General features: G+C 35.5%; 1 protein-coding gene across 1 annotated transcript; it reads left to right on the top strand.

The window, feature by feature from the left end:
* Positions 1-2960: 2960 nt before the first annotated feature.
* LOC117330605 (high mobility group protein B3-like) lies at positions 2961-10643 on the top strand. Its single transcript, XM_033889022.1, has 5 exons — positions 2961-3109; positions 5620-5762; positions 7076-7322; positions 8618-8724; positions 9124-10643. The coding sequence occupies exons 1-5, from the start codon at positions 3106-3108 to the stop codon at positions 9280-9282; spliced, it is 660 nt and encodes a 219-aa protein (XP_033744913.1). The 5' UTR covers positions 2961-3105; the 3' UTR covers positions 9283-10643.
* Positions 10644-17152: the final 6509 nt, after the last annotated feature.

Below are 17152 nucleotides of genomic sequence, written 5' to 3'. Positions count from 1 at the left end.
GTGTTTTAAACTGCACAGTCGTCACCTGCGTTGTTGGTAGTACTTAGATGAAGTGGGATTGTGGCGAATTTGGCACAAGGGAGTGCTAATTAACCTGAAGTTTTATGGAATATCAGGTGTTTTCAACACGGCTGTTCATAAGAGAATGAAAAAGGCACTATTTCGATTACGTCGGTCCAGATTCACGCATAATTTGAAATAATGTAGATCAGGACCCTGATTGAACTATTAAAATAATCATAACGACAGTAACATTCCGTCCTCAGATGAGGATTGTAGAACCTAACACACTGTATGCGTTGTTGGTAGAAGTAACTAGAAATAAATGTATATATACAATGTAATTACGAGGATAAATTGAAAAAAAAATGGCCGAGAAATAGAATGATTTACGACTTTTCGCTAGGTAAGAGCTAAAATGATTGGAAGGGGTACCGTTACCAGGGAATACTGAAGTTGGTCGAATAAAATGTTGATAACTTGTTGTAAGGCATTAACTGCAAAATCTGCTTAGCTTTAAAGGTCTTGCTCATTTTTACCATCAGTGGACAAAATGTTATGAATGATTTTGTGGCATAATGAAATCGTAAATATTGCACCAAGATATCGGAGCCAAGTTATCACGACTTATCAATGCCCTCTCTATAATATAGGCAGACATAAGAAATGACACATATCAGTCACCATACTTCAGTAGAACAAAAGTTTCAGTTCAAAACGGATTTTCAAGATGGATGTCTGGCGGCCATCTTGGATACATGATAGAACAGAAAAAATACACTTTTCGTCAGGACAATGTACTGAAGACTCCTATGAAGTTTTATTTAAATATTTTCTGAAGCACTGGAGTTTAAATTCAAAATATTTTTTCGAGATATCTTGTTCGCCATTTTAGGTATCAGTCAAACATGCAGCGGTCATTACAGTAAATCTTGAGTTTGAATTCAAAATAGATTATTAATTCAAGATGGCCGCCAGTGATAGCCATCTTGAATATATCATGGCCCTGAAAATCAACACCACTAGTTCCGGACCATGAAGTGATCATTTCTATGAAGTTTCAATAACTGAATCCATTCAATCTGAGAATTAGAATTTAGGTGAAATAAAAAAGATTTTCAAGATAGCTACCGTAGCGGACATCTTAAATATATGATGGCTCCGAAAAAATAGCAACACACGGTGAAGACTATTTCCTGAAAAAAAATGTCGATTTATTTGTGATGAAGTTGCATGGAACTTTCAGTAGAACTGCAGATTGAATTAAATCAGATTGATTTTCAAGATAGCTATACAGTACTAGTGGTCATCCTTGAAATATGATGACACGAAAAAATAACCACTCATTTCTATGAAGTTTCATTGAACTGGAGTAGAACTCTTTCAATATAGCTATCATGGCGGCCATCTTGAATATATGATTCGCCGAAAAATCCAGGACCGCGTACCTATTATTTCCATGTATAATAAATTGTAATTCCATTGAAATATTTTTAGAAGCATTTGATTATTTTGTTAAAATGTAGATTTACGGACGACGCACAAAGACGGTCGAAAAAGGATGGAGAATGATCGAATGTGTACTAGTATTATCTTGTACAACAGTCATTGCAGTTTACTACATATGCTTATAAATAGACAAATAACTTCGTTTGGTTTTATATCTTCAGAAATATCACAATAAAAGCCTATCGATCGTAAGTAATTATCGGTACATACACATCGTGCAATTTCCGGCTATCTGCCGGAAATTTTCCCCGAGATATTGCGATTTGCGCCCTCCATATTGTGTCGCATTGACAATTAAGGCGGTTTATCGATAGATTCTGATTGATAAGGAATAAATAATACTTGATATGTAATTAAATCAGCTAATTAGGCCTATCATTGAAAATGTTCACTTTTCTAAACGTTTCACATGGATGTTTTTTTTAAATTGATATCGTAAAAATCAAGAGTTTGGCGAATTTTCTTGGTGAATATTAAAAATGACAACAGTTTTTTTTTTAAACATTCTTCATATTTTAAGGAATCATTTTCCGCTCGATTATATATATAATGTTATCTGAATAACGTCTCCGTAGTCACTCACATTAATCACAGGGACTTGGCGCAAATTATCTACCTACGGTCATATGATCACTGAAGAAAATTATTATGCATATAATTTTAAGATATACAAGTATGGCCCGTTGGTTGATAATCTATGTAAATTCCTGGGTTACAGACACTCCTCATAATAGGGACTTCGCGCAAATGACCTACCCAAGGTCACTACTAGAAATTTAAGTTATACAGTGGGTTGATAATTATAATTTGTGTCAATTCTTGTGTCACAATTCGGTCAGGGACGTACTCCCCGATATACAGTCTTATTTTCCTCCTAGGTTGACCAGGAATTACCTTCTTTTTTGTCAACTGCAGGAAAAGTAAACAACGAAAACACACAAAACATGCCCATGTGTACCTACGGCTCGGTTACTTGTATATCAGGTATATACGTCTCTGACCAAAACCACATCGGACCCTGGACGTCAATGCAATGGGCCATAGGCCTAACTTGCATTGAATTTATATTTGAATATCTTGTCAAACGAGTTTACAGTTTTAAAAATCACTAATGATAGGAGACCAAACGTTATAGATATATAAGTAGTGATAAGAGTTATCGTAGATCTATAAATAATATAAAGCTTAAATGATTTTTCTATCTAGAATCTAGATCTACATCAGGTTACCTGAATTACTGAAATGTAGATCATAATTAATCATTAAAAAGTTTCACTTCAGATTATACCACGTGGTGACTGAAAATTTTGACGGTTAATTGTCCCTGAACAGCATTCCGTTTTGATAAGCTAACAATATACGTGATAATTTGTCGCCCCTGACAGGCTAAGAGCTATTCCTGTTACCAAACAAAGCCCCGGGCGACGACAGGAAGAGTTACGTCCCATATAAATAACTCTTGTGCGGCGGGAAATTACTTCACATCTATTGGCCGAGAAGAACCACGTGAATAGTCCTTTGTAGCGTCCTACGGCTTGCTAATCATACTACAAGGTTTCTACAAAGAACATCGTGCTTCATTTTATATATAACAGTATGGGTAAGTTCACTACTTCTATATACACATAGTAAGGTTTAGTAGTTGACGATAGTTGGTTTTCTAACTGAATATGCCTTCGATGACACATTTCAATAATCGAAATGCACGATCGGTGAGGGTCATTTTTGACCATGTTTATAATAATTTTGGATTTCATTGTGGTTTTCAGGATAAATTTCCCCCGGCTTGCTGGCCGGGTTCTTCACAAAGCTATATAGGCGTTCGGTAGTGATTCAGTAGCCATGTTATAGTGTATTATATAGCGATAGTAGTGATGCTCATTTTGGTGAAATTTTTGAAGAAGGATAATTTCTGTGGAATCCAGATTTTGTAGAACGACAAAAAGTAATTAATTTCGTACTTTGGTTCACCTGGACCCACTGGTATTTCTGGGGCCCATCGAAAGGGGACAAAAAGATTCGGGGCTTCTTTGACTTATGTATATTTTTTTCGAAACTTTCATTTGTGGAAATTGGACAATTTCAAAGGAATTATTTGAATACCAACGCATTTTAATGAATAATTAGCATGGAAATAGTGTTTTATTGTGTTTAAGATGTATTTTAGAAAAATAAATTCGACTTTGATAGCGAATACAAAGGCGGAGGGGCATATTTGCTATTGTAAGCTATATATCGCTATGGTTAACGTTGTATTCACGTCGTAGATGTTTGACACAATGTATGACCTAATTCAATTTGAATTCGATTGAGAAGCGTAATTATTGACAATATTTTTTATTTCAATTTAATTACGATAATGATTTACACAACTGCGTCATAAATAAATGTAGTACGGTATACCTGTATGATGTTATTAGATTTAGATATATATAGGATAATTTGTTGAAATTGATTTTTGCACAACTGATATTATTTTTGTGGTCTTGTTTTTAAAGCTCAATATGTTGTATTAATTTCTATAAAAAGGATTTTTTTTCTCAACAATCAATAAAACACATGTCTTTTCATATTTTTTTTCAGAATTATTAAGAAAATGTAACAAAATAACCAAGTATTGTCTATAAGCTTGTATAATGGTTATGTTAATTTTCAGATTGTACTAAACATGGTATTTAAATATTGTATAAAGTTCCTAGATCTAAGACTTAAAACAATGTCTGCCGAGTTGACTTTGATCGATATGCTTCTATGTACTTATTTGAAACAAATTTTGATGTAATTTATTATAAAAACAACCAAGTTAAATAGAGATGGAGGGAGTATTTGGGTACAATATATTGAATGCTCTAAATCTCGTATGTTGATATGCTTAAATTAAACTATAGTAATTCAGCTGGTGGGGCATTCTCCTTACACATCAACACCAACATAAAAATGGCGAGAGATTTAAGTTGTAAGAAAAGTAGTAAACAAAACAATGTTAGGTTTATCCCAAATACATGTCAGGATTTATAAAACCTAGTGTTGGGAATCAGTTGAATTTTTGTGATCGATCATCACTTGTGTGTAACCAATCGATGATCTATTAAAATCGATTAATTTTCAAATTATTTTTGTATTCATGTCTCAATATTTTGTGAAATGCTTTCAACAACAATTTCAGTAACTAATAAACTGTTATACCTACACGTATACTATCTTTATACCTACATGTATACTATCTTCCTGTGTGTTCATTTGTTTATTACACGGATAAAAATGAACCAAAATTTATTTTTTTTAATTTTGTTCAACACATAAAAAAAACAACAAAAGGATTGTTTATTGGAGTATTTAGCTAATTGGAATTTTTTGCACGGGCTGTAAAATGCTTTAATCCATCCGTTATCGAAAGTCTAATATACTTTGAAAACGAAAGTGGAACTGTGACTTACCATTGAAGGAATACGACTTTCTGCACATTTTTCAAATAGTTTTCGTCATATTTAAAGTATCAGTACTCAACAGACCTTCTGCTTCTTGTTTTCATTAAAAACCAAAATGTTTCCATAAAACAGACCCTGTGCGTTTACGGGAAGAAAGATTGTATACGTTAACGTTGCTTCCATAGCTAGTCGCTTTTGTTCTCACAAACGAAATTTTAGTCATCGGTACGTTTGCATTCCCCCTAGTATTTTGATTTTGATTATTGATTTTGTATGATACAAGCATAACCATTTCCCGCAAGCGACTGTGTTGTAGACATTGTCAAGCTGAATTTGCGTATGTTTATCTGAAATCCGGCCAATATATTTTCATAAAACCCGATGTAGGGCACTTCCGACGAAACTCGATTTCTTACTCGATTAATCGGAACACCACTAATAAAACCGCTTCATGACTGCAAGGCAATTTTATTTATCAGGACAGTAAAGTGACTAAATGATGTTAAACAACAAATTGAGTAAATTCAGAAAAGGGGGGGGGGGGGAGGTGGATGGATGACTTGGAATCACATTTTACCAGAATTATGTCAAAATTATTTCTCCTTGTGTTTCTGCTATACCATAACACTTAAGTTGCCTCTATTTTGTCTATATTTAGCAATCAAAATTCTGTCCATTTTAGGTCGTCCATCAGCAGATTCCCCCACCAAGAGGAAGAGGAAGCCAAAGGATGCCAACAGGCCAAAAAGAGCAACATCTGCATATTTCTTTTACTTGGCTCACTGCAGAGCCGAGGCCAAGACAACTGGCAGAAATGTTTCAAAGGTTTGCCATCATAGATTTTTATTGCGTGCCCCATTGAAATGGAAATAACATGAAAATAATCTTGCTAATATTTCACAAAACCTTCATGTTACCAGTATTTTTTGCAAGACATATTATTAGAGTTGCTCATGAGAATTTGAGGTGGGGCTGTCTGCCTCTGACATTTTGGAAAGAAAATTGTTTGATGGAAATATTCAGGAAAAAACTTCAAATTGGTAATTTGAAGTAATTTCAATTAGGAATGTGGCCAGTTATCGGTTTCATGAAGCTTCAAGAACAAAATCCTGGATGCCTGAACAAGTGTTGTGCTTTAGCTTATGCATGAAGAAATTGCCAAATATTTGTTTCAAGCTAAACTGTTAGTGTAGTTGCATCAGATTAAAGAAAACAGCGAGTGAAAAATTGTATAATCTAAGAAAATAATAGGATGATATAAAAACAGACTTGTGTGATTTACCACTAGTTACTACTGTCTGATGAAATTGATTTGAGAAAGTGTAGTTACACGTTGTTTATAGAAAAATTAGCACAAGTCACTTGGGTTCTCTGCTCCAGACATCTACACCAGAGATTTTTCTAGACTAGCCATGAAAAAATATGTGAAATTTATAATTTTGGTCTCTAGAATATATCCAATTATAGCTCCAAAATATAGGGGCGATAATCTTGTATAAGAATTTCAAACTACCAGGAGATAGACTAGAATGTGAATTTAGCTGAGAATCTCTTTCCAAAATCTGAAGGGGTGGTGCCCAGTCAAGGCCTTATCCAGTTCTTTTAGGGGAAATTGGACATTGATCCAGATTTGGAAAATTTCGCATTTTTGGTAGTTTGCGGAATTTTGGTGAGATGTTGCACAAAGCCAGTTATTATGAAGCAATGGCAAGTTGTTAATGGATAGCTATGTTAAGAATCTTATGACCTTTGGTAGTTGTGGTAGAAATCCAAGTAGAGTAGATAAAATTTCAAATCCGTTGGATTACCTTACAGATCTAGTCTTAGGGCTTTTCCTGAGGGCATTTTGGGACTGTTAATGAGCCCAATTCCCAATTGAAATTGTTTCATATTGATGCCATGTTTCCAACATTTTCAGTTTACTCCAACAAAAAATCTTTACCAGTTTGCTATTTTTTCCCCAAAATGAGACCAAAAGGCCCATCCCAAACCAGTGAGAAAATGCCCAGAGTCTTATGAGTAATACTTTGACGGAAGCAATTTTTTTACAGACTAAAATAAAGAGACTGATTAATAGCTAACTCTGATCATAAGTAAATATATATCTGAACATTGTGTTTAATGTGTTACTTTTAAAGATTGCTGAATTTACCAAAGAAGCTTCTGCAGAATGGAGGGGTATGAACGGCGATGCAAAGAAGCCATTTGAAGTCCGTGCTGCCAAGGACAAGGCAAGATATGATGCGGAAATGGCAATGTTCAAAGGGAAAACAGTAGACCCAACCAAACCAAAGAGACCACAAACAGCATATTTCCTCTTTCTGGGGGATTTCAGGAAAAAAATGAAGAACTCTGGATTAGATCATAAAGACATCATCAGACAAGGTGGGTTTAAATAATTGATAGTTTTTCCTCATGAAGTTATGAAAGTTTTTATTCATGAAATCATGGAAAATGTTCCATCTTGTGGTGTCAATGTGTCCATTTTGACAAGAACTTATGATGCCATCAGGGCATAATTGCAGTATGTTTGCTCTGAGTTTGATATGCAACTTTTAGAACTTGGGTTCCCCATGATCCCAATGGACTTTTTTGATACTGTTTAAAAAACCAATAGGTTGAAAGATGCTGTTTGAAATTTTGACATTTAAAGTTTAGCGTAGAGGGTTATTTCCTGTCTATATATATATATTAAGGGGATAGAATATTTGACCCCATTCTCGATTAAGTATTGCTGTAAGTTATTTTTTCCCAATTTCAATTCAAAGTGAAACTTTCTCAATTGAATAAATACAAAAAATATTCCAGAATTTTTTTGGGGCTGTTATTTCATGCTTAGATTACGCTGTTGTCAGGAATTTATTTTATGCTTAAGTATATTTTTATCCCAATTTTGAACACTTACCTGATTTTAGTTAAGTTGTTATTACAAACCAACATGGCTGCAATGCACAATGACAGTGTAATGCCAAAATAAGGTTAGCTGAGCGTAGTAGAAAATAGGTTAAATCTAATACATTCGGAAATAAAGCGAGATAACACCAGAAATATCATTGCCACCAAAATAAATCAAACACTGTAATTGAGCCAGCTGAGATAGGGGTCTAATCTAATGACTGTATCATATGACCATTTTGCATCCACAAAAGTGGAATGATGTTCCTACATCGGTACAATCTACAGGTAAACTTGTTGTTAAAGGCAATCTGTACGTCTACCTGTATGACTACATGTACATATTTTAAGTGTATGATATAAAAGCTTCGAAAATCGTTTACACATTGAAGAAATAAAATAAATACAAATTTCATGAAATTATGGTTGATGTAAAAAATATATATTTAAATATTGCATGTAAATAATATTGACAGGATTTTCCCGAAATATAGGTCATTTCTGATTGTTCCTCCGCCCCATTTAAGTTGGGTGGAAATTTCCCAAAATGGCCTGAAATTCTGTCCTATCTTGTGAATACATTTTATTAGAGCAAATAATTATCAAGGGGAAAGAGTACAGAAAATATCAGCTTCACATTGAAATAAAAACAAAATGGTGAGAACCAAAAACCACTTCAGAGACCTATTGTTTTAATGTTATTGTGAGGCATTTGCTTAAGTATTATGACTGCTTCATCTCAGTAAATTGTGTAGATAATTATGTCACAACACTTTTTATTTCAGCTGGAGCAAACTGGCGGGAAATGACAGACAGTCAGAAGAAACCATATGAGGAAAAAAGTCAGCTTTTGCAGAAAGATTATGACGTGGAACTAAAGAAGTGGAGAGAGGTATGAATTTGATATGCCTATATGTATTTCATACATTAAAGGTTTTATTATTATTTTTTTTGAGTTTCTTTGAAAAGTCTTATACATGGACGGTATGTTCATTATAAGTATGAGAAAGAAATTTGCTTGAAAAAAAAAAAATATTTTTTTTCAGTTGCCAATCAGTTTATACTTTTCAATCAGAAACCAAATTTGATGTTATCTTAAGTTTTCAGTTGAAATTTTGATTGATCTCCAACATCAAACTTAAGAGATGTATCCCTGTTCAATATGGGATTGTACAGTTACTGTAATTCTCTGCAGTTTTTCGGAAAGGTTTAAACAGATTATTTTTTTATTGTTTTTTGATTGCCTTGTCTAAATCTAAATCAAAATGACATGGTTATGATTTGTTGTCAGGGTGGAACTACAAGTGGTGCCACAGGAGGTGCTGCCAGACAACAACAGCAGCAGCAAGTACAAGTACCTGCAAACAACGGAATGGAGGAGGATGACGATGATGAAGAAGAGGATGATGATGATGAGGAAGAGGATGATGATGAGGAGGATGACGAGTGAAAGATTATGCTAGTGTCAAAATAAGTAATGCATTATAAACATGGATTGGAGATATATTGCATAATGTGTCAAAAATTCTTCAGAAAAGAAACTTGTATTTTATGTTGTGTATATGTTTCTCCAAATCTAGCCAAGTGAACAATCAAATACTTCCTTTTGGAACAAAGAGCAGCATTCGAAACATTGCTATATAAAGTATAAAGTATAGTTGTGACTGAAATTAACTAGGACAAAAATAAATGGCAGTGTTTTCTCCATGAAATGTTGAGACATTCACGGGTCAGGTACTTAACACAGGAGTATAATTTAAGAGGACGTATTCTGGAATATGCTCACGAATATAATGGAAATTCTACAAATGAAGGCATTCATGTTGCAGTGTTGAGAATATCACCATGTAGCTAGTGTGGAATGCTGCCAGATGATTGTGAAAGTCCCTTTGGAGTGTTAAGAACAAGTTTAATGATTTTGTTATAGATGCAGTTGATATTCATTTAATATGAAAAAGTATGTGCTGAAAGACTTGGATTTGTTTACCTATTATCGTCTCCAATCATTATTCTTTATTTTTTTTTATTTTTTTTTTTTTTTGAAGTAGCATCCATCTCATCATAATTGGACATTCCATTCTGCTGCCCATACATTTAATTTCTATTTTATTACTAAGAATTTCATTTTAATTGGATTTTAAAGAAATTTTGTTGAAGGTTGTATGTCAAGTAGTTGACAGTTTTGCTTTGATCTTCTATTTAATACTAATTAATGAATCATGCAATCTTGTACTTGATTTGATCTGGTGTTGGAGACAAGAGATGATTTGTACAGATTTAGAAATTTATTACTTACCTGTTTTATTCCCATTTCAATATGTATTCTGAAACCAGGTTTAAATTTTGCCTCCTCATTTTTAATCTGCTCAGGGAAAAAGATCATCATGCTTAAAATATACATACTGATTTATAAAGTGAGCAGTTGCTTGTAACAATGACTTTTTCTTTGAAATGTAAACGTAAGAATTGTGGTACAGTGGATGGAATGTCGTCAAATTTCATATTCCATTGATCATTGTCATGGTGTTCAATCTTGTTTACATATATGCTTAATCTGGTACTTTAGGAAGTACTCGTCAATGCCAGGTTAAGATAAATAGTATATATGTTGATTGTCTATATATATATAATTATATAAATTATATCCCATCATGTCATTGTAGAGAGTCCGTATCATTTTAGTTGAAACTTTTTACGAAGAGAGAAAAAAAGAAACTTTTGTCCATATTTTTATTGATGTCTAGAATATTTGAGTCTTGCTACCACAAGACTGAATGTATCATAAAGTCATGTCAATAAAAAAGTGAAATTGTTCTATCTTGTCCGTGATCACTGATTGATGGAGCCAATTATATGACAGTTTGAAAAGATGTTGGCGTAATGCTTATAGATGCAATAAATCACTGACGGTGTAACTATGCTTCTCTCAGAAATGCGTAAAATGACACGGTAATGAAGTATGATTTTAACACCAAACAAGTGGAGAGAAAAAATAGCGACAACCACATTCTTATACATGTAATTATTGCTTATAAAGGCAGAAAGTTGCATACTTAAATATAGAAAGCAAGAAAGAACTTCCTACTTATGTCCCCCAAACAAAGTAGGGGATTTTTGTTTTTGTTCCGTTTCTTCTTGTTAATATTGTTACTTCTCATTTCTTCTGCCATCAGAATTCTGTCGTTTTAAGCTTGCCTGGTCCAAAGGACCAATGTGAGCTTATGCCATACCGTTGCGTCCGTCCGTCCGTCAACAATTGACTTCTTCTTCATTACCACTGATCAGAATTTGACCAAATTTGTCAGAAGCATCCCTATGGAGTGTGGACACAAAATTGTGCAAATGGTGGGGCTGACCCCCCAGGGGTCTGAGGGGCGGGGCCAAAAGAGGTCAATTTGGCTCTGTTAATATAAACGACTTCTTCTCTGAAACCATGCTAAGGATATCGCTCCTATTTGCCTGGTAGCATCACTATGGGGTGAGGATTCAAAATTGTACAAATGGTGGGGCTGGGGGCCTGAGGGGCGGGGCCAAATGTGGTCAATTGGGCTATATTGATATAAAAGACTTCTCTGAAATCGAGCAATGGATATTGCTCATATTTGCCTGGTAGCATCACTATGGGGTGGGGATTCAAAATTGTACAAATGGTGAGGCTGACCATCTGAGGGGCGGGGCTGAAAGGGGTCTATTTGGCTAAATATACTATTGATGTAAACAACTCTGGAACTAAGTAATGGATATCATTCATATTTGACTGACAGCATCCTTATGGGGTAGCGATTCAAAATTGTATAAAAGATGGGGCTAACCCTCTGGGGCCTTGAGGGGTGGGGCTGAAAGGGGTCTATTTGGCTGAATTGTTATATATGCCCTCTTCTCTACAACTAAGCTATTGATATTGCTCATATTTGACTGGTAGCATCCTTATGGGGAAGAAATTCAAACTCTTTGAAATGGTGGGGCCGACTCCCTGGGGGCGTGAGGGGAAGGGCCAAAAAAACAACTTCTCTGGATTTAAGCCATGGATATCACTCATATTTTATTGGTAGCATCCTTATGGGGTAGGGATTCAAAATTGTACAAATGATGGGTCTGATCCCCTGGGGGCCTAAGGGGCGGGCAAAAATTGGGTCCATATGGCAATATTGATATTAAAGACTTCTTCTCTGGAACAACATAATCCTAGAACGAATATTCATACCCTGCCTACACTGCTCTCTGTCAGAAATTGTCCGTCCGTCGTCCAGAGCTACGTTATCGCAGCTACATAATCCTGCATCACCAAATAAATTTGATGTTTGCTCAAATAAACCAGGTGAGTGATACAGGCCATCTGGGCCTCTTGTTCTCCGAAACTACTTAGAGGTTCATAATGAAACTTCAAAGACATACTCATTAATGGGAAGGGATGTGCACCCGCATGTTTTTTTTTCTCTTTCTTTTTTTGATGGTCACCAGAGCCCATTTCCGGTTTTGGAATTTCGGTACAAATTGATACTTAGTTTTTTTTTAGGGATGCCAAACAATATGGTAACATTTTTCGGAAAGCTTAAAGAAGCGGAGACCTCTGATTGGTCAAAATTTAGATATTGTCCGATTTTGATGAAATTTGTTGTGTAGGTACAGCATGGGACAGCGGTCACTCCAATCGGATAACCTTGGGCCTTTCCGGCAAGCTCGGAAAAACAAAACCCGAGGAGTTCCGATTGCGGTCACTCTTTACATTTTAACAAAATGGCCACCATTTACGAAGCGGAGACCTCTGATTGGTCAAAATTAGATATTGTTTGATTTCAATGAAAATTGGTATTTAGTGGTTTTGATGGATGGCGAACACAATGGCACAACTGCAGGGTTGTTTGGGGGACTTCTGTAATGGTTTATTTGTACGGTTTAAATTTCAAATATGCAAGCTTTTGAAGGGAGGTAATAGTTTTAAGGCATGTTATTTTGGCTCTGTTTAAAGATGTACAACGGTGAGCTCTTGTATTCAATAGATAATTTTTCGGAGATATAGCATCATTAAATTAATTGTTAATTGTAAACTTATCAACTTAAGTGATGCTGTAGTGTAGTGTCCATCTAGCATCAAATTTTCACCTAAAATATTTTCTCAACGGCCAAGAGGCCCAGGGTCAGGATGTTATTCAAATGAAAATATCATTTAATTAACTACACTGTATTGTCAAATCACGGGTCAAGTAAGTTAAAATGTTAACCAAGAGGCCTGGTGTCATGATTTAGGCCAGTAGCATGCTGGAATGAAAGGCTACCTTCTTTCAAGGTCATGCCATTTGTAAATAAATTACTTCTTAATAACCCAGAGTCACGGTATTTGGCCAGCATTGTGCTGGAGTGAAGTGACACTTCGTTGATCAAATGTGGTAAAATCGAAATAAAGAGGTCCGGGGCAATGTTGGACCATTTTCATGCTGGGTTGAAGGGCTAGCAAATGTATCCAAATGACTTGGCCACTACTTTCAAGGTTTCACGAAACAAATTTGTGATTTAACCAATAGGCCAAGTGTCGTTTACACTTGACCATTAGTAGCATGCTGGGATAAGGCCACCAAGTGTCTTACACCTCCTCCATGAAAAGTAGTGTAACCTGGGTCCGTTCCGTCCAGTACTGCCCTGTCGAGATACGATAAATAACTAGCTCATCTCGGGGAAATGCCGGTGCGATCGTCACCAAACTTTCATCCATCACGTAACTATTTCTTTTTTTCACGGATGAAGCATCCAAGATGGCCGCAACAGCCTCTGATTGACTGAAATCATAGATTATATGTGTCAAATGCATTAACATCTCCAAAAACAGAGGCATATGGTCTAGCAGTGCGCTTGGATGAAGGATTGTTGTTTGACCCCTACAGAGTCATGATATTCAGACAAGAATATGGGATAAAGAGCTACAAAATGTTCAAACCTAACAAACATTGCCCTCCTCTCTTATTGCAATGGAGAGGTACCAAAGTCAACTTCGATGTTGAATTAGTAGCAGATGAGCGATACGGGTCCATTGGACACATTGTTGACATGGTACGGAGTAAGTTCAACAATCATTTTGTACATTGAATTACCGTTTGGGGGATTTTGGTATTTTGTGCAAAACTTTAAGTAGTATGGAACTATAATTCCACATGTAATTAGAATTGGAAACGCAAAAAGAATTATACTGTGACAAACATTAACAATTTTAGGGTGGCCATGCAATTTTTGAGTTGCAAAAATAATTTGTTGTGGCAATATCGAAATAGTAGGATGTGTGGAAATCGAATCATCACTGTAGTGATGGTAGGGAGCAGGGCTACGTGTCCGAATGGTCACTAGTTCGAGTCCCGCCACGGGCGCTGTGTTCTAGTCAACCCGACTGTAAATGAGTTCTTGGTAGGATAGTGCAAGGAATCTTGTGTGACAGCCTTCTGTTCTCCAAGGAGTCGAGAAATACCTGGTGGCTATAGTCCCAATAACCACATATGATAATTTATGAACTGCTTTGAGACGGCTATTCCAAATTGTGTCATTATTGTAGTAGAGCTTAAGATTGTCATTGGCACTCATATACAGAAATTATTGAATTTTGGATGTAACTTAAAAAGAAAGTGCTATGACATTCGATTGGCCCAGGGAACAAGTAATGCATTGTGATGAAATCACTTTTCTATGTATTATAACTTAAAAGCAACTTGGCTCTACTAAACCTTTCATACTTGAAACGTTATATCATGCAAGCAATACTGCATACTTATTTTTGTACCGACTTTTTTCGGTTAAAACAAGCTGTTTCCCTATTTCAAAAAGTGTCTTAATTTAAAAAAAAATCATCTTGCTTGCCAAAGAAAAAAATATGTTTCCCCATTGAAGTAGGCACTGGCGGAGTAAGTAGTCCGCTTAAAACCCGTCCTGTTTTCTAATAACTCCGATACATTCTTATCGGGACTGCTTGCTTTTCTTGTCAAAAAGTCAATGTCGTGGTCATTTACTATAAAAAGATAATTTTCGCCAAATGACTCAAGTTGCGTTGTAATGATTAAATCAAAACTTCACAATGCTTCCCTGCCGATATGGATCAAAGTTCAAAGGTAAAGGTTACTTATTACTATTAATAGAAATTGATGTCCCGATCTGTGACACCATTTCCGCACAAAAGCTTCATACACTGCTTTATTTACACAGAAAGGGCAGACAGAAATAAATACAGATACTGTAGTTGATTTTGTTTTGTTTTAAAAAGAACAAGATACTAAAATGTCAAAATCTAGCATGCAAAGTAATAACTCTTGGTAAAGACTGGTAAATTTTAGCACATATCTGACTATTTATGCCTCGCCCATTAGCCGCTGCAGGTCAGCCAGTGCCAATTTAATATGCATACCATCAAACAGCCATCCCATACTGATAAATTAATTTCAAAGAAAAGAAATATCTACATAAACTACTGTTAAGTTTACTCTCTCCCCCGGGGCAGCGTAAGACGCCAGGGTAACGAAATTTACAATTTGGTAAAGCATCTTAACACTTCCATCAATGAAGAGTTTTTGATTCTACCATATCTGGGTCTTGAGATTTTTTTTCCCGCCAATTTATAACCGCTTTCGTTTTGTCACGCCCTCGGGCCCCTTGAATGTGTGGACCATATAATTCACAATTTTGTTTGATCTTTGACCCAGGAAGGCTTCGGCAAAATTTCATTGAAAAGTTTAGGGGATCTAGAGAAGCTGAAAATGTGAATTGTTTCCGGACGTACGACGAAGGCCGCACGAGGACGGACAAAAGGCTATTATACGGTAAGTCACCCGAGACCCCGGTGACTTCAAAATGCCAGTAAAATGTTGAATAAAGATCCACTACATGTATCTTCGAATTCATGGACTGGGCTATACAAGTTCTTATTCTGGGTTCCCCCAATCTAACCATCCCCGATCATGCACTGAGAAACCTCAGATCACTGTTACTGTGTGCAAGATACAGCAAGTGTTGGTATTTTCTTCTGTCTTTCTTTTTCTTTCCTGAACGAATTCTATAAGTGGAGAAGTATACGCGGAGTAAGGAACAAGGAGATTCTGACCATGTGTTTCTGAAGGGTATGCGGCATTTGTTTGATCAATGACACCCGTCAAATAAATAAAGTTCAAATACATTTGTAATGCACTCAGTTTTTCAAAATGGTCAGTCAGAATACTTCATAAAGCACATAACCATTCCATCAAACTCTCGGCGATAGTCAACAAGTCACAGAAATATAATGTATAATGAAGAAGACATTATACACTAATCGACTGTGAACTGTAAACATAGTTAATTTGCAGAAAGTTGGCTATTCCCACCAAGAAATGGAAAAATAACGTTATATGGGTATTTAAATGAACACGCTTATCTACAGCTTAGTTTTCCTTTTAGATTGCTGGATGGTAACACTGCTAGGTGACTAAGAAAAACATGATTAGATTCTAGAGGCACCAGTGTAGAAAATAATTTTCACGCAATTTATGTTCTCCTATTCGCTATAAATATACCAAATGAAGTTAAATCGTCCTGTTGGTGCACCTTTATGCATATCCCTTCATAGTCTGACAATTGTGTTCGGTCTGTCTGTCTTCTTTTTCTTTTCTTTTCTTTTTCACGGCTTCAACACTTTTGTCCCTACCATAGGCGACATGACCGTGGCCAGTAACAATTTCCTTTGTTTGGCATATGTTGCTAAGATCGAGGTACATTGATCCAGCAAAACAGTGGCCTGTGTAATCGTATGCTGATTTTATAAACATTCAATGTCCAGATTTGAACAATTTAAAAGTTCAGTATCATGAGTTATCTACCTTGTTTATTTTATTTCATAATTATTCCTAATTACGTTAACAGCACGATCATATTTAATTGAATATATCATAAACTATAGTAATCAATTGCGTTTCAAACATTGACTAATCGAAAAGAAAATGAATCGGTGTCACATGATCCAACTAATTATACTGTAAGTGTACCAGCTTACACCTATATATACACGATTGTTTCTATCACAAAAACATACATTTTGCTTTACACAAGCCTACATTAAACCACGGTGGGAAATTAAAAGGCTAGGAATGCAATAATTAATCAATTAAACTTGCCCGGAAATCTAAAGGGAAAACTCATATATACATGTGTTATAAGAATCTGAACTAAATGATATTTCATCAATGTTTTCCGGTTTTGTGTTCACATATTTGTCTCTAGTATCTAGTGTCTATATATATATGTATATGCTTTTACACCGAGTCTAATTATACAACAGTAGAGGTCTATACTCTAACTAATCCGAAGGGTTCTGA

Source organism: Pecten maximus, chromosome 7, assembly GCF_902652985.1.
Source record: "Pecten maximus chromosome 7, xPecMax1.1, whole genome shotgun sequence".
Taxonomy (NCBI): Eukaryota; Metazoa; Mollusca; class Bivalvia; order Pectinida; family Pectinidae; genus Pecten; species Pecten maximus.
This window is presented reverse-complemented; position numbering and strand designations above follow the sequence as displayed.

What these genes read in the sequence shown, in the direction of transcription:
- LOC117330605 (XM_033889022.1), top strand. An exon ending in CTGGCAGAAATGTTTCAAAG is followed by an intron (nt 5,763 to 7,075) that starts GTTTGCCATCAT and finishes TTACTTTTAAAG; the next exon opens with ATTGCTGAATTTACCAAAGA. An exon ending in AACTAAAGAAGTGGAGAGAG is followed by an intron (nt 8,725 to 9,123) that starts GTATGAATTTGA and finishes ATTTGTTGTCAG; the next exon opens with GGTGGAACTACAAGTGGTGC.